The 15,032-nt window shown below is 48.1% G+C and overlaps 1 protein-coding gene across 2 annotated transcripts in view; it reads left to right on the top strand.

Annotated features, from left to right (window-relative positions):
- Positions 1 to 15,032, top strand: part of NT5E (5'-nucleotidase ecto) — a gene marked incomplete at its 5' end in the record, with an annotated part of 45,440 nt that overhangs the window by 23,416 nt on the left and 6,992 nt on the right. For both annotated transcript variants that reach the window (XM_082405986.1, XM_082405985.1), the window contains 4 exons: positions 918 to 1,106; positions 11,696 to 11,893; positions 12,835 to 12,989; positions 14,662 to 14,767. In XM_082405986.1, the coding sequence (XP_082262112.1) occupies positions 918 to 1,106; positions 11,696 to 11,893; positions 12,835 to 12,989; positions 14,662 to 14,767 (648 nt within the window). The remainder of the gene's footprint in view (positions 1 to 917; positions 1,107 to 11,695; positions 11,894 to 12,834; positions 12,990 to 14,661; positions 14,768 to 15,032) is intronic.

The following is a 15,032-nucleotide window of genomic DNA, read 5'->3' as shown; positions in this document are numbered from 1 at the left end:
GGATCCCGAGTCACAGGCGGCTGGATGTGACTTCAGGGCAGCGTGTCTGTGTTTGCAGTCACCTGTGTGCCAGTCAGAGCCATAAGCCCTCAAGCCGCGCTGGGGTTTGGCCACAGGGGTAGCACGTGCCTGCGACACACAGAGCGCCCAGCTGGGCAGTCACATCCACACTCACCAGCTGCACCAGCGGGCAAGCTTCCGCTCCCACTGCGTGCGGGGCGAGCCTCCAGGGAAAGATGCGCATGCTCCCCAGGGCCGGCAGTCCTTGGATGAGACACCCCCCGCCCGCTGCCGTCTAATCAGAGCTCCGTGATGCTCTAATGCTGACCTTAGCCAGTGGACAAGACAGAGTTGTCAACGGTGTCGTACGATTGGCATTCAAGGGCTAATTGCTGACAGAGTTTCAAGTGTGAAGACTGATTATGTTGAACTTGCAAACAAAGCCATAGAGTAGCTAATCTGGTTGGTTGGTTTTTTTCAGCTTTATTGAGGTATGATTGACACCCAGCACCTGTATGGGTTTAAGGTGTGCAGCACAGTGACTTGGCATAGATACAGTCCATCATGCTTATGTGCTCAGCCATGCTCTGCACTGGCCTGATGGAAGTCTAAATATACAAATAGATGTAAAAAATAGAGAGATTCCAAATCTGAAGCCTCCTCACAGTTGGAATTTGAGTAACATAATATCATCCACAACCTTAAACCAGTGCAACATTAAGCGAATGCAAATGAGCATATTGATGTGAATTTTTATTGGCTTTGTAGAGATTTTATACTGAATTTATAAATAAGTTTTGGTCTTAGTAATTTAAGAGCTTTAGGAGGTTAAGGTGTTTGTATTTGGTATGCTTGTATAATAAGCAATATAATAAAAATTGTTGTCAATAAATGTCCATATTTATTTTCTTCCTTAGGAACGAATTTAGTATTCGAAGATGAAATCGCTGCATTGCAACCTGAAGTAGATAAGCTAAAAACTCTAAATGTGAACAAAATTATTGCACTGGGACATTCTGGTTTTGAAACGGATAAACTCATCGCTCAGAAAGTGAAGGGCGTGGACGTAGTGGTGGGAGGACATTCCAACACCTTTCTTTACACAGGTAATGGCAGCAGGAGGGCTAGATAATATACGTTACATATATAGTATAATATATACATGTAATAATGTACATAGGTGATGCACACTGAGTGGTAACATGTATAAATCTTACTCAAAGAGACTTTTTAAAAAATTTTATTGAAATACAGTTGATTTACAATGTTGTGTTAGTTTCAGGTTTACAGCAAAGTGATTCAGTTATATGTATATGTACATTCTTTTTTAGATTCTTTTCCATTATAGGTTATTACAAGATATTGAGTAGAGTTCCCTGTGCTCTTCAGTAGGTCCTTGTTGGTTATCTATTTTATACATAGTAGTGTGTATGTTAATCCCAAACTCCTAATTTGTCCCTCCCCTGCTTTCCCCTTTGGTAACCATAAGTTTGTTTTCCATGTCTGTGAGTCTATTTCTGTTTTGTAAATAAGTTCATTTATATCATTTTAAATTAGATTCCACATATGAGTGATATCATATGATATTTGTCTTTCTCTGTCTGACTTGCTTCACTTAGTATGATAATCTCTAGGTCCATCCATGTTGCTGCAATTGGCATTATTTCATCCTTTTTGATGGCTGAATAGTATTCCAATGTATATATGTACCACATCTTCTTTATCCATTCATCTGTTGATGGACATTTAGGTTGCCTCCATGCAAAGAGACATTACTAAGAGTAATTTATTAGTTTCATGAGTATGTCAATTCCATTCATTTATGTAAATTATAAATATATTTAACATACACATTCAAATATAAAAAAGGTTACTGAGACCCAACTAAAAGTCATTGTACATCAAAAAGCAACATGCCATATAAAAATTTTAAGCATAAACAACATAATGTAAATAAGGCCTTCACAGCTTAAGGTGACAGGGCTTGATTGGTAGGTTCACAGGTGGCAGAAGCTGGAACTCTGGGCTCAAGCCCTAACCCTGCAGCATCCCAGGACTGTGGTACCCTAGAAGCCACAGGCCCCCGTGCTCTTGCGAGCACTCTCTCCTCCCTCGATTTCTTCCCCCCTCCTCTCCCTTCCCCTCCCTCCCCTCTCTCCTCCTCCATCCCCTCTCTCCATCCCTCCCTCCTCCTCTCCCTCTTTCCCTTCCCTGTCTCTTTTCTTCCTTCCCATCTTCCCTCCATTCCTTCCACATGTCTCTCTCTCTCTCTCTCTCTCTCTCTCTCTCTCTCTCTCTCTCTCTCTCTCTTCCCTTGGTGCCAGGTAGTTTTAGTTAGAAAAAGTCTAACTCTTTTTTTTTCCCATTTGAACCTATACTGTCACAAAACTTTTGGGTCCGGCTCAATGAGTCTTTCCCACCATGCCCTCTCCCTGCCCAACCACTGCTTCATGGGGCTTTAAAGTATTTTCAAGAAAAGGAAGACGAGCAGGAGAGCCTGCTGGAACTGGCTTCTATCAGCTCTGGGAAGGATGACTTCGGTGGGGAACAACCCTCCCCTTGGTGAGGTCGCTGCTTCGCCCGTCTCTATGTGAACTATCTCAGGCGATCCTATTTTTACAAAAGCAACAATTAAAAATACCCAAAACAGTAAGAAATGTCCAAACGTGTTAAAAGTTCTCACTAAGAAGAGCGTACGGGTAATTTTTAATTTCTTCTTAGCACCTTTGAGTATTTTCAAATGATGAATGCATGTCGCTTTTACAATGAGAAAAAGAGAGACAAATTATAAAAAAAAAAGAAAGAAAGAAACACAATATTGGGTCAGAAGTCCTCATTCCTGGTTCACTTGAAGGACCTTGAGTAGTCACCCTCTCTGAACCTGTTAGCTTCGCTTCAGAATGTCAGTGACAATGCTCCAATGAAATCCTGCAAAAGAGAATGTGCCTTCTGGTAAGGAGATGAATTTAGTGAATGATGAATGACTGGATGAAAGAAAGATTTGAGGATAAAAATTACAATTTGCTTATCCATAAACCTTAAAGTAGATAATTACAGTCTCTGGAAAAAACTGCCTGTAGAGTCTTGGTCATTTATCTCACATTTCATGATTGCTTACCAAGATTAAACTTGTTCTCCTGAAAATATTCAATTTGGATATTCATCATTGTGAGGAATGAACTTAACAATTAAAGGTAATTCCAGGACACAGTAGAGGATGAGGCATATTTGCCTGTTTAAATGAATTTTCCCAGCCTTGAAAAACAAACAAACGAAACAACAACAAAAAACAACCCTCTGCTGAATTGCCTTTGGAATTAGCACGAAGTTAAATATGATTGGTTAATCAAATTAGGGTTAAAATAATACATCTTTTGGAATTTTAGCAAGTCCTCCTTGCTGAGGACCATTTCAGCACACACACACAAATACACTCACCTGAAAGAGAATTTCACAAAGTGTCGGGATTGCACCTGATATCTTCTATTCTGTTATTTAATTTTTTTTAAATGCTGGTGACTACCTGTTAAATAAGGTTCATTGTCTTGTAACCAGTCCATATTTTTAAAACCTCAGCTTTAAGTGGGGCACGACCAAAATAGCACATGGACGGTTCCCCTCCAAATAGTGAAGCCCCTGCAGGTTCTCTGGATTACAGCCACCGTGCACATGCAGACCAGACAACCCTGGTATTGCCTGACCATTCTCACGTTGGGATGAAGAGAAGAGGACTTCCCCGTCCAGGCTTGCACAATGTCAGAGCTGCAAGGATGAGGGCTAGAATGCAGACTTCTAAAGGATTTAAATCCTAGAGTTAAGGAACTGGTCCATGCTGTTGCCTTTGGACAAAAAAGTAGTAAATTGTGTGCAGGTTGGAAGATGTGGCAGGTGTGCCAGGGGACTCTCCTCGGTGTGTGACCCTTGAAGGCAGACAGGCTCCTGAGACGCCGTCGCTCTGTTTGCCTCCCACTATTTTAACTGAATTTTGGATCATGCAAGCCCATCGGTTAGCTGTGGCCTCGGTGAGTGTAGACGTCCGTTCCTCCATCTGCACAGTTAAGGAGTTACAAGTGTGAAGTCTATGATCCCATCTATTCAAACACCCTGCTCCCTAGAAAGGCATCCATGCCAAGAGCCTGATTGCTTACTTTCGGGAATTTGGGGAAGTAAAACATTTCTTGGTAGAATACTCTCTAACTTCCTTAGGTTACTGCAGTGACTTTCTTTATACCTCCAGCTCCTTTGAGGCTCATACCTCCTGGTTGCCCTGTCTCCCCCCTTATCACTGTCACCTAAGCCCCTCCCCAGTGTCACCAAGAATTTAGCACCCAACGTCCTGTCTTCCTCTGCACTCAAGCTGCTGCCTGCATCCTGGCTGAGTGTCTATATGGATGGTGGAGCCAATACCCAAGTTCAGAGTCCCTTGATCCTATCAACTCGTGACTGTCGCCTCCTTTTCAGCAACCTCACTTCTGGGACCACAGACTGAGACCTAGTCATCGTCCTGAATTGTGGCATGCCCACAGCCCCACTGCCCACCTCCCTCCTCTCCTTAAGGCTCTCTCACCCTTATTCCTCTGCGAGGCGGCCTGCAGCCTCACGGAAACCTCGGTCTGGTGAACCCTCCTCCCCTCCCAGCCCAGCAGGTGTCACTTCTCCTCCTTAGCCTGGGAGCGTCCATTACAGACTCACCACCACATCTCTGGCTGACACCTGGAAGGCGGGTGCCCAGGATTGTTGAGTGAATGCCAACAGATGTAGCTCCTTTCAAAGTAAGATCTTTTGGGACTTCCCAGGTGGTCCAGTGGTTAGGGCTTTCCTGCTTCCACTGCTGGAGGCACGGGTTTGATTCCTGGTCAGGGAACTAAGATCTCACATGCCGCATGGCGTGACCAAAAAAAAAAAAAATTTTTTTTTTAAGTAAGATTTCTTTATTTGAACAGCTTTTTGTATTAAGTACCTCATTTGTATTGCTTCTGGATTTTGGCACACATTTCTTGAATATGAAATTCAAGCCTTTTCATTGACTTAGAGAACATAAATGATTTCAATGACCACTGTATTTTGTTCTCAAAACAAATGGAGTTCACAGTTTAAGTATAAATAAAACCAGGAAACCTTAGTGTTTGTTCTTCCCACGGCAGCCAGAGGCTGGTACTCGAGTGCAGGGGTGGACCCATCCCTGCTTTGATAGAATAAGTGAGCGAGGACAAAAGACTTGTTTGTGGTTTGCAATCATTGTTCATCTCGCCATTGATTTGCACTCTTGTAGTTTAGATAATCTTGTCTTTCAGAACAAGAAAGTGGTCTTATTATTTACTACATCCACAGGACAGGGAAACACTCTGCAACAAAGATCCGCTTCCTTTGGACATCCATAGGATTGCTGACGTGTGGGTTTATTGAGTGAGCTGGGAGAACCAGCCAAAGGGCAGAGGCGTGGCCAGTAACTTCAAAGATGATGTCCTTGGTGGCACAGGGACTCACTTGTCCCAGAGGTCACTACTCAGGACCCCTCGGTCAGCTTCCAGCCATAGCCCAGCCTCAGCACCAGCTTCCTTCACGGAGCAAAGCCAGAGCCTTCTGGTTAACGATTTTTGCAGCCACATAACACTGATCAGTTTTAGTTACGTCTCATGAAACTGCTTTCCAGGGTGAAGTGGGGTGAGCCAAACCCCAAATGATCTGTAAAACAGGGTCATATCCTTTGGCAGGGTTGAGTTGTCAGGCAAGCTGATGACCGACTACATATTGTGAAATCCAAAGCCTGCTCCTACCACAGGGCAGATCTCTTCCCAGAACTGCCATTCGTGTTGCCCTAATTTTGCCCCTTGATGGTCTTCAAGAAGGACCTCATTTTTCCAGCCTCACTGTGACAAGCAGCACGGGGTCATGGAGAGGGCTTTGGACTCTGACGGCCACAGTCTCCCCCCGGGGTTGGTCACTACTGGCTGCCCGACCTCACACATGTTACTTAACCACTCTGAGCTTCAGCTTTTTATTTTAAAAAACCCCTACAGTGATACAGTGATTCTCTGACTACCTCAGAGAATGTTGTAGGGATTAAATGAGGTGGTATAGGAACAGAGCATAGTGGGTCCAAGAAAAATATGTCAGTTCTCCAATATTCTGCAACATGGGAAAAATGTATACAATTTCATTTTAAATGAAAAAGAGGAAGATACAATTTTTTTTCTTTTACAACTATACAAACATTTGTTACCCAGACTGTAGTCACTTGACACAACTCCAAACTAATTTATGAGGTCACTCCTCCCTTGAATAAATAAAAAGACTGTTTATCCTACAACACTCGGGAAACACTGGAGCTCTTCTCCCCCCCTCCCCCCAAAATCTGATCATTCCTTGGGGAGCCTATATTTTTCCTGATCCCCTAGGTCCTGATTCTTACTTGTGTCCCCTCTGTTCTTGCCTCTTCTTGTCCACGCAGCAGAGACCCAAATATGCAAGAGTGCCCTTTCTTCTTGATCTCCCTGAATTCCATCCACACGAGGCAGCTTCCCTCCAAGTCGGCCAGGCACAGCAGGGGACCTACCGCTGTGCAGTCTGGGATGACCCTGCCTTCCGAGTCTCTGCCATCCCAGGGCGTGCCTCGCTGGCTGACTTTCTTCCGCAGCCCGCCCTCCTCCCATTCCGGGTTGTCCTCTTGTTACTTCTGTCCACACCCCCTTGATCCAAGGCTACCCCTGAAATTCAAGTTTTCTCCCACTATTTTTTTTTTAATTTTATTTATTTATTTATTTATTTATTTATTTATTTATTTATTTACTTATTTATTTATGGCTGTGTTGGGTCTTCGTTTCTGTGTGAGGGCTTTCTCTAGTTGCGGCAAGCGGGGGCCACTCCTCATCGCGGTGCGCGGGCCTCTCACTATCGCGGCCTCTCTTGTTGCGGAGCACAGGCTCCAGACGCGCAGGCTCAGTAGTTGTGGCTCACGGGCCTAGTTGCTCCGCGGCATGTGGGATCTTCCCAGACCAGGGCTCGAACCCGTGTCCCCTGCATTGGCAGGCGGACTCTCAACCACTGCGCCACCAGGGAAGCCCCAGATTTTTTTTTTAAGTATGCAAAGAAATCAATCATATTATATGTAATTACAAAGCATGCTGTGAAGGAAGAAGTCCACAATGCTGGGAGAGCAGGTATAGGAGGGCCTGACCACGTCTGGGGAATCATCAGAGAGTGTTCTTCTGAGGAACTGACATTTGGCTAAGATCAGAAAGACGTCCAGGAGGTAACTTGGTAAATAATTATCGCTAACCTTTACTGAGCATTTACCTGAGTCAGGCTTCACGTGCTGCATTAACTTCTTTAATTCTCGAAACAACCTCTAAGGCAGGTATTGTTATTTTCTCCTTTTATAGATGAATACACTGAAGCAAAAAGATGTAAATAATTTGCCTGTGGGCCTCTGGTTCCAGGTCTTACTCTATATTCATGACTCTGGAGGCAGGTGTGGTCTAGGAATGGGAGAAACTAAGATTGCTGAAGTGCAGGGTGGAGGGTCTAGATGAAGCTGGGCCACATCATGTAGGTCTGATAGGCTATGATGTTCTCGTCAAAAATTGTAGTGTTGCTATCCAACCGAGCACAGGTCTGCTCGCCCGCCATGCCGAAAAGCCAATCCTCTGACACCAGGTTGTAGTGAAGGAAAGTAACAGCGTTTGTTTGCCAGGTGCCAAGCCAGGAGTCTTGTGCCCAGGAGTCCCACAGGGCCCTGCTCCGTATCAGCGGGGCAGGCACTTGCCCGGGCCTGCGGGCCTGCGCTGGGATCGCCCACATTCCTGAAGGGCTGCTGTTCGGTTCCCTCAGACACCCTCGCCGTTCTAGGGAATGCCCAGTTACCAGCTCTAAATGTCAGCCCACAGCTCCTGGCTCCTCCAAGGCTTGCTTCCAAGATGATTTATTTGCCAAAAGGCTGGAATAGAGTTCTGGTAAACAATTTTCCCCCTGCCAAGAGGACAGGCTGCGTTTCTAAAGACAGATATATGGCTCTGTGTGTGGAGAGGCGATCTGGGCCGTGAGCCTCTGTGGCTGAATAGAGTGCTGTGGGAACTCTGAAGCCCTGGATTGCTTTCTCTGCCGGTGGTTTTCTGGGGTTGCCGAGTGGACGGGAAGCAGAGAGGGCCCAGCCGTGGGGAACGCAGACTGGAGCCAAACTAGACTGGCTATTGCCTCAGCCACGTGGGAAACGTCCTCCTTGTCCCCGATTAAGTCCATCCGAGATGAACATGACACATCTTTTGTTCTAACAAATGGCATATCAAGGCCTTTCAGCACTGGAGAAAGTCCCCTGTCCTACAGGAGCTGGGGTTGGTAGCTCCTATTTGTAAAGAGCAAGCTGATCTGATGAGGCATCTGACCCCATAGTTAGATTCTGAATTTTTATGTTCTGTTTAAACTCAGATATATTCATGGAAGGCAGAAAAAAATAAAGGCTAAAAAAGTCAGGCTTGCCCTTCTCTTGGGTTTCCAGGAATCTGCCAGACCCCTTTCTGAAACAGATGTAGGGCCTGTTCCTCCTGGATGAGGTGTTGTGCGCCGCCTTGTGGACATAGTGGGAACTGCACGTTGCCAGGCTTCTCTGGGCTCAGAGGAGGAACCACCTTGCCTAACCGTGCCCAGCTGAGAAGGTGAGGGGGCTGCCACATCCCCGTCCCCTGAAGTAAAGGCCAGGCTCCAAGTTTGTCCAAGAAGGACCACCACAAAACGGAATGCTACTCCGCAATGCATCAGACCATCTATGACAGTCACAGCCACCATCTGCCGGCCACCCGTAAGCCTGTGCAAATGGAGATGGGGCACAGCCTGCACTGGATCTCAAGTCCATGCTTTTGTAAAAATAAAATTCCAAGGCTTTCTTCTTTATCCAGAGGAAGCAAGACAATGGGAAATTAAGACTGGCCACAACCATGAATATTTCCTGCTGGTGAAATGTTGGTATTTGCAGCACTTCTGCTCTGTGGTTACTGAGCTAAAGGGGCTGCTTTCGGCTCAGGAGCAAGGCAGGACTGGGTTTTTCATAAATCCAGGTGTACAACATAATGTCTTCAGTGAAAAGGGAAGCCCAGACACAGCTTGGGGCACAAAGGTGCAGCCCCTGGGCTTGCACCTGCTTCGGTGAGTGCCCTTTGGAAACCAGCTCTTGCAGGCTCTCTGAGAACAGCACGTCGCAGGCTGTGTTGGGTGGTGGAGAGAACATAAGCTCCGGTGCCTCACAGCCCTGCTTTTCAACCCACCCTCCTTCACATACCAGCTGCGTGACCATGGACACATGCCTGTGACAACTGGTCTTCCGGTCTACAGTGTGGGGATAATAATAGGAGCTGCCTCGTGGGATGCCTGGAGGATTAAGTGAGATCTAGCCCGGGGCTGGCTCCTGGCTGACTCTCATAACTAGTCCAATGAGGAACCAACACAAGCTGAAGTTCCCCAGGCTCTCAGTGGACATCTAATAGGAAGCGCTGGTAGTGGGTGTGCAGAGGGAGGTGATAGAAATAGTAGTGGGTCAAGGGTATCTGTTCTATAGTCTCTGACTCAGAACAGCCCAGATGAGATCCCGCTCTCGCTGGAGGTGAGACAGGAAGTACAGGGCACCCATAGGAGGGGTGCAGCTGCAGAACTGGAACGTGCCAGGTGATCAGAGCCCAGGGCTCATGCTCCGAGTGCCGGGCTCCCACCCTCACACGGCGTGTGTCCGGGAGGCCGTGCTGGGGTGGGTCTCAGCCTCTGGCTCCCCTTTGAGATAAGTGGCTCCCAGGCTCTCGCCAGGGCTCCCCTTTGAGACAGAGCTCAGCAGAACCCGGCAGGTCTGCAGTCTGGCTGGGGCGGGCGGTGTGTGTGCCGGTCGGCTGCCCCGGTGAATGTGGCTCTTCCTCAAGGCACCCGAGGGGACACAGAACTCAGCAACAAAACCTAAGGATGGCCTTTTGTCATTCTATTTTTTATTGAGTATAGTTGATTTACAATGTTGTGTTAATTTCTTGTCATTTCTGCTGATCTTCCATGAAAGAGTCTAAGCTCTGGAGCGTGTGTCTAGGGTTTCTAGAGGTTGCCATTCCCTCATGGGGGAAAGAAATACACATTTATTGAGTACCTATTATGTGCCAGGCACTCTACAAGAGAGTTTGTTTTGTTTTGTTTTAATTTGGCTGTGCCGGGTCTTAGTTGCGGCATACGGGATCTTCAGTTGTGACATGCGAACACTTAGTTGTGGCACGTGGGATCTAGTTCCTTGACCCAGGGATCAGACCCGAGCCCTCTGCATTGGGAGCACGGAGTCTTAGCCACTGGACCACCAGGGAAGTCCCAGCAAGAGAGTTTAAATGTTTAATCCTCTCAACATTGCTGTGAAATAGGAATTGTTATTTTGCCCTTTGTTTTTTCTTTTTAACTTTTATTTGCATTTTTTTTTTTTTTTTTTTTTTTTTTGCAGCATTTATTCCCGGGCAGTAAGTTTTTGTTTCTTCAGTTTTTTCTGGGGTATCTTTTTCTTCTGTGCAACCTCCTCTTCTGGTTTAGTAACAGTCTGTTCTTTTTCACTAAGGATCATCTCAATGTGGCAGGGAGAGCTCGTGTTGATCCGACCACAAGCTCGGTAAATCCTGCATTGCATCTTGGGGGCTTTGTTCACTTGAATGTGCTCAATGACCAGAGAATCTACATCTAAGCCCTTAAGTTCAGCATTACCCTCTGCATTTTTGAGCATGTGCAGTAACAATTCAGCACCTTTTGGGGGCCACCGACCCTGCGTCCGGCCCCACTGTTTGGCCTGGGCGCACCTACTAACTCCACCATTGAAATGACGGAATGGCACACATTGCTTTTGTAAAGTGACATCCTTCAGATACTTGGTGGCTTTTGGCCTGGGCAGTTTCACGAGTGTCCTTAAAGTGAACACGAAAAAAATAAAAAATAAAAAAATAAAGTGAACACGAAGATTTGAACCGCTTGATTTGCATGATTGTATGGGGTTTTCTGGGCCCAGTGAAGAGCGGACCCTTTCTAGAGGTCACAGTGAGACACTGGACCTCAGGCGTCAGCACTGCCCACAGCCTGCCTGTGCACCCGCCATCCCCCCCACCACTCTCACCCGGAGCACCCCTCTGCACGTCGCAGAGCCCCAACACCACCGGAGCGACAAACCGGGGACTGCGACACGTTCCCCCCACACAGAAGGACTCCGCCACCAGGGAGGACTCAGTAGCCACGAGAGTCCGCTGCCCGAGAGCTTTGAACTTGGCACTGCCAAGCCCAGGATGGCAGCAATAACCCATTAATTTTGCCCATTTTACAGATGGGGAAACTGAAGCACAGTGTAGTGAAGTGGCTTGGTTGCTCCACCTGGCTGGTGAGATTGGAGCCGGGGTCAGGATGGAGGCGGGACAGTCTTAGCAGTGTCGCATCTTTGTATGCCACATAGCACCAGGCACGGTGCCCAGGACTTAGCAAGAGCTTAGCAACCCCTGCTGGGTTGAAAATGGAAGGATTCACGTGCCAAAAGGGCATTCGGAAACAGGGACAGATGCCCAAGCCGGGCTCTGAAAGACCAGCTGTGTAGAGCAGCAGCTGGCAAATCATCAGTTCAGAATTCGCAGTCACCTGGCCGGCGGCCTGCAGGCTCCCGGCCGTCAGTGAACAAGGGCCTACTTGATCAACTTTGGGTCTTTCATTGCAGGCACTCCACCTTCCAAAGAGGTGCCAGAGGGGCAGTACCCATTCATAGTCACGTCCGATGACGGACGGCAGGTTCCCGTGGTCCAGGCCTATGCTTTTGGCAAATACCTAGGCTATTTGAAGGTTGAGTTTGATGAAAAAGGAAATGTCGTCACTTCACATGGAAATCCCATCCTTCTCAACAGCAGCATTCTGGAAGGTACGTGAAATTCAGGGCAGTGATCCACCAATGCAAAGATTTGGTGGCTGGATTTTTTTTTTTTTTCCTTTTTTTTTTGGTTAATGTTTCAGGACAATGTTTTTGAAGACCTGAGCTTCTCCCTTGAGTTTACTCTACCCTCTTCATGGATAAGGAGATTTAAAACACACACGAATTGCAAAAGCCCCAAGCCCTCTCAGCATCAGACACTGTGTCGCTGCCTCTCGTGTCTTTTCCAGCTTCACCCTGGCGCAGGAGAGCCACTCTCGGCCCATGTCCAGAGGAGAGCTGATTGTTGGGGCAAAGGGGTTCAGGCTGGGTGAGCGGGGCTCCACCCAGCCCCACCACCAGGAGCAGTGTGCCTGGGCAAGCGGCCCAGTCTCCATGGGCTTCAGGTCATCAAATGCGTGTGTGTCTTTCTTACTTTTTGAGCTGGGAATCAAAATGAAAATACATTTCACATCATGCATTTCATACAGTGTACATGCACACCTTCCTGTGCTTCTCTCTCTCGCCTGCCCTTTCCTGTTTACCGTGATCAGACAGGGAAGGACGGGTGACCAGGGGCCCTGGAGAGCCAGAGCTCCCGACAGCCAGAGGGAGGGGCCGGGACCCTGTAGCCGGACGTCTCAGCCCTTTATACCAGCCCTTGGGCCTCTCATTGTCTCCCCACCACTAATGCCCTCCCCAGTGGGCCAGCAGACACTCATTCAGATGTGACGAGTTGATGCTGGTTTACTTGGCACGTCTTTAAGATCCAAGCTGGGTCTTACTCCCAGGAAACGGAATAGAGGTTCCTAAGGAAATTTCCCAGTCAAAATCAAAATGTACACAAATACGGTAAAGAACTGTATACTCACGCCAGGTGAGCTGAATGACGTTTGAGCCTTTCTCCACCATTTAGGCTTTAACTGCAGGCTGATTTGTTTGTTTTCTTCTAGATCCAAGCATAAAAGCAGACATTAACAAATGGCGGATAAAATTAGATAATTACTCGTCCCAGGAACTGGGGAAAACAATTGTCTATCTGGATGGCACCACTCAGTCATGCCGCTTTCGAGAATGCAACATGGGCAACCTGATTTGTGATGCTGTGGTGAGTGGTCCACAGGAGAGCAGGGCCCGTGCCTAGGGAGGGAGGAAGGGAGACGGAAGGAGGGAGGGAGGATGCGAGGACGGACGACCTGATAGTTACAGAATTGAGGACTTTTGAAAATTAGTGCCCAGACAAAAGCTTGGCGTGTAATCACACTGAGTACCTTGGGAAGGTGCCCGAAGCAGACCAGTGGGCCGTCCCTTTATTGCTTTACAAGAACGGCAGCCTTGGACTTCTCTGGCGGTCCGGTGGTTAAGATTCCATGCTTCCGCTGCAGGGGGTGAGGGTTCGATCCCTGGTCAGGTGAGTTCTGCATGCTGCACAGTGCAGCCAAAACAAAAAACAAAAAAAAGGACAGAAGCCTTTATTTCAAGGTGCTCATCTTAGGCGTCTGAATACTGGATGTTGCTTTCCTTTTGTAAGATGACCTGAATCCACAAACTCTGCTCCTCCCGAGAAGTAGACATAGAATAAAATGCATCTGCCTGGCCCTAACTAGGCCAGAGTGTGTTTCACTGATCTGTGTCCTCTTGGCCCCAGAGAACTCGGCCTTGTGTGAACCACCTTCACAAGCAAAGCAGTCATCACAAGAATAATAAGTCCCATGTTGGAGCAAGATCCCACACCAAAAACACCCCTCTGTCCACCCGTCTGCGGGCAGCGCCCCGGGAGGGCCGTGCCGAGCCGAGGTCTCCAGCTGAGATTCACCACGCCCAGGGGCACCCAGGAGGCCGTTCCTTTGTCTGGGCTCAGCTCGGTGCCGGGTGCCGGGTACCTGGGATGCAGCCACACTCAATAAATGTCTGCCAAGTAAATGACAACACTCACACTTTCCAAGGTGGGGCCAGTGCTGGCTCCTCAGTATCACACGGTCAGCGCGAGACAAGTAGCTGAAGAGAAGCCAGAGTGTGAATGTGCAGAGGCAGGTCTGGAAGGAAACACCCCAGGCTCTAGCAGGGCTTACCTAACATAGAGAGAATGAGCCCCTTCTCCCCCTAAGCGTCAGGAACACTGCAGCTGTGCTGCCCTAATAGCCGCCCTGTGGCCCTGTGTCTCCCTCACCTCCTCCACCATCATATTTTTTCAAATGAGAATGTAATTCATTTTATTTCTTGTAACTAAACATGATGTTTTGTAAAAGAAAAGGAAGAATGAAACTGACTCACCCCCGTTTCAGGGGCTCCCCCGTCTCTCTGTCTCCAAAATTGCCAACTTGGGAACTGGCTAGGGACCTAGACATGGATGCCAGGGTCCTTTGTGGCCTGAGGTCTGGAGTTGAAAGGCTTTTGGGCTCCGCCCTCAGGAGCAAATGTGGGTCCTGCCCTGGAGGAGGTCCCGGGCGGAGCAGCCCCGTGGGTCAGTCTGCACAGAAGCCCCTTCCTCCTCCTTCAAGTGCTGGCTTTGCTAAGGGCCCCTGGCCTGGCGGGTGCAGGGGTCTTAGGAGAGGGGCTCAGAGCTACTGGCTACTCAGAGTCTGACCTGGGACTGGCCACAGTATCTTAGGTTTGCTTCTCTGATGCAATTCTGATGAATTACACTTGAGAAAGCTCTGGGCACACAGGAGCAGGAGAGCAGCAGCTTTATTTGCCCGGTACAGCTAACCAAGTTCCAGGAACTGATCCTAAGGAGGAGGACCCAGAATAACGAGTGTAAATTCATGCTGCTGTTGCAGATTAACAACAACCTGAGACACCCGGATGAGATGTCCTGGAACCACGTGTCCATGTGCATTTTAAACGGAGGTGGCATCCGGTCGCCCATTGACGAGCGGAACAACGGTATGCTCCCGGCCCCCGGCCTCAGCTCGGCGTGCTCTCTGTCTGACCAGTCCCCCAAGACCGCCCCCCCCCCACCGTGCCAGGCCCTTCGGCCACTCGAGTCAGTGCCCCACCTGAAGGGCGCACACAGGCTTGTGTGTTCTTGGATGCATTTGCTCACAGAGGGAGCAGCTAGCCTTACTGGCACCAAGGTTTAGCTAAACTTCTGATTCACACAGCAAAACGCAAATTGTTGCTGGTGTATGCAAAATAGTGACGGCCTCCG

The sequence above is a fragment of the Balaenoptera borealis genome (assembly GCF_965194805.1).
Source record: "Balaenoptera borealis genome assembly, chromosome: 9".
Lineage (NCBI taxonomy): Eukaryota > Metazoa > Chordata > Mammalia > Artiodactyla > Balaenopteridae > Balaenoptera > Balaenoptera borealis.
Note: the sequence above shows the minus strand (reverse complement) of the source record. Positions and strands in the feature narration are given on the sequence as shown.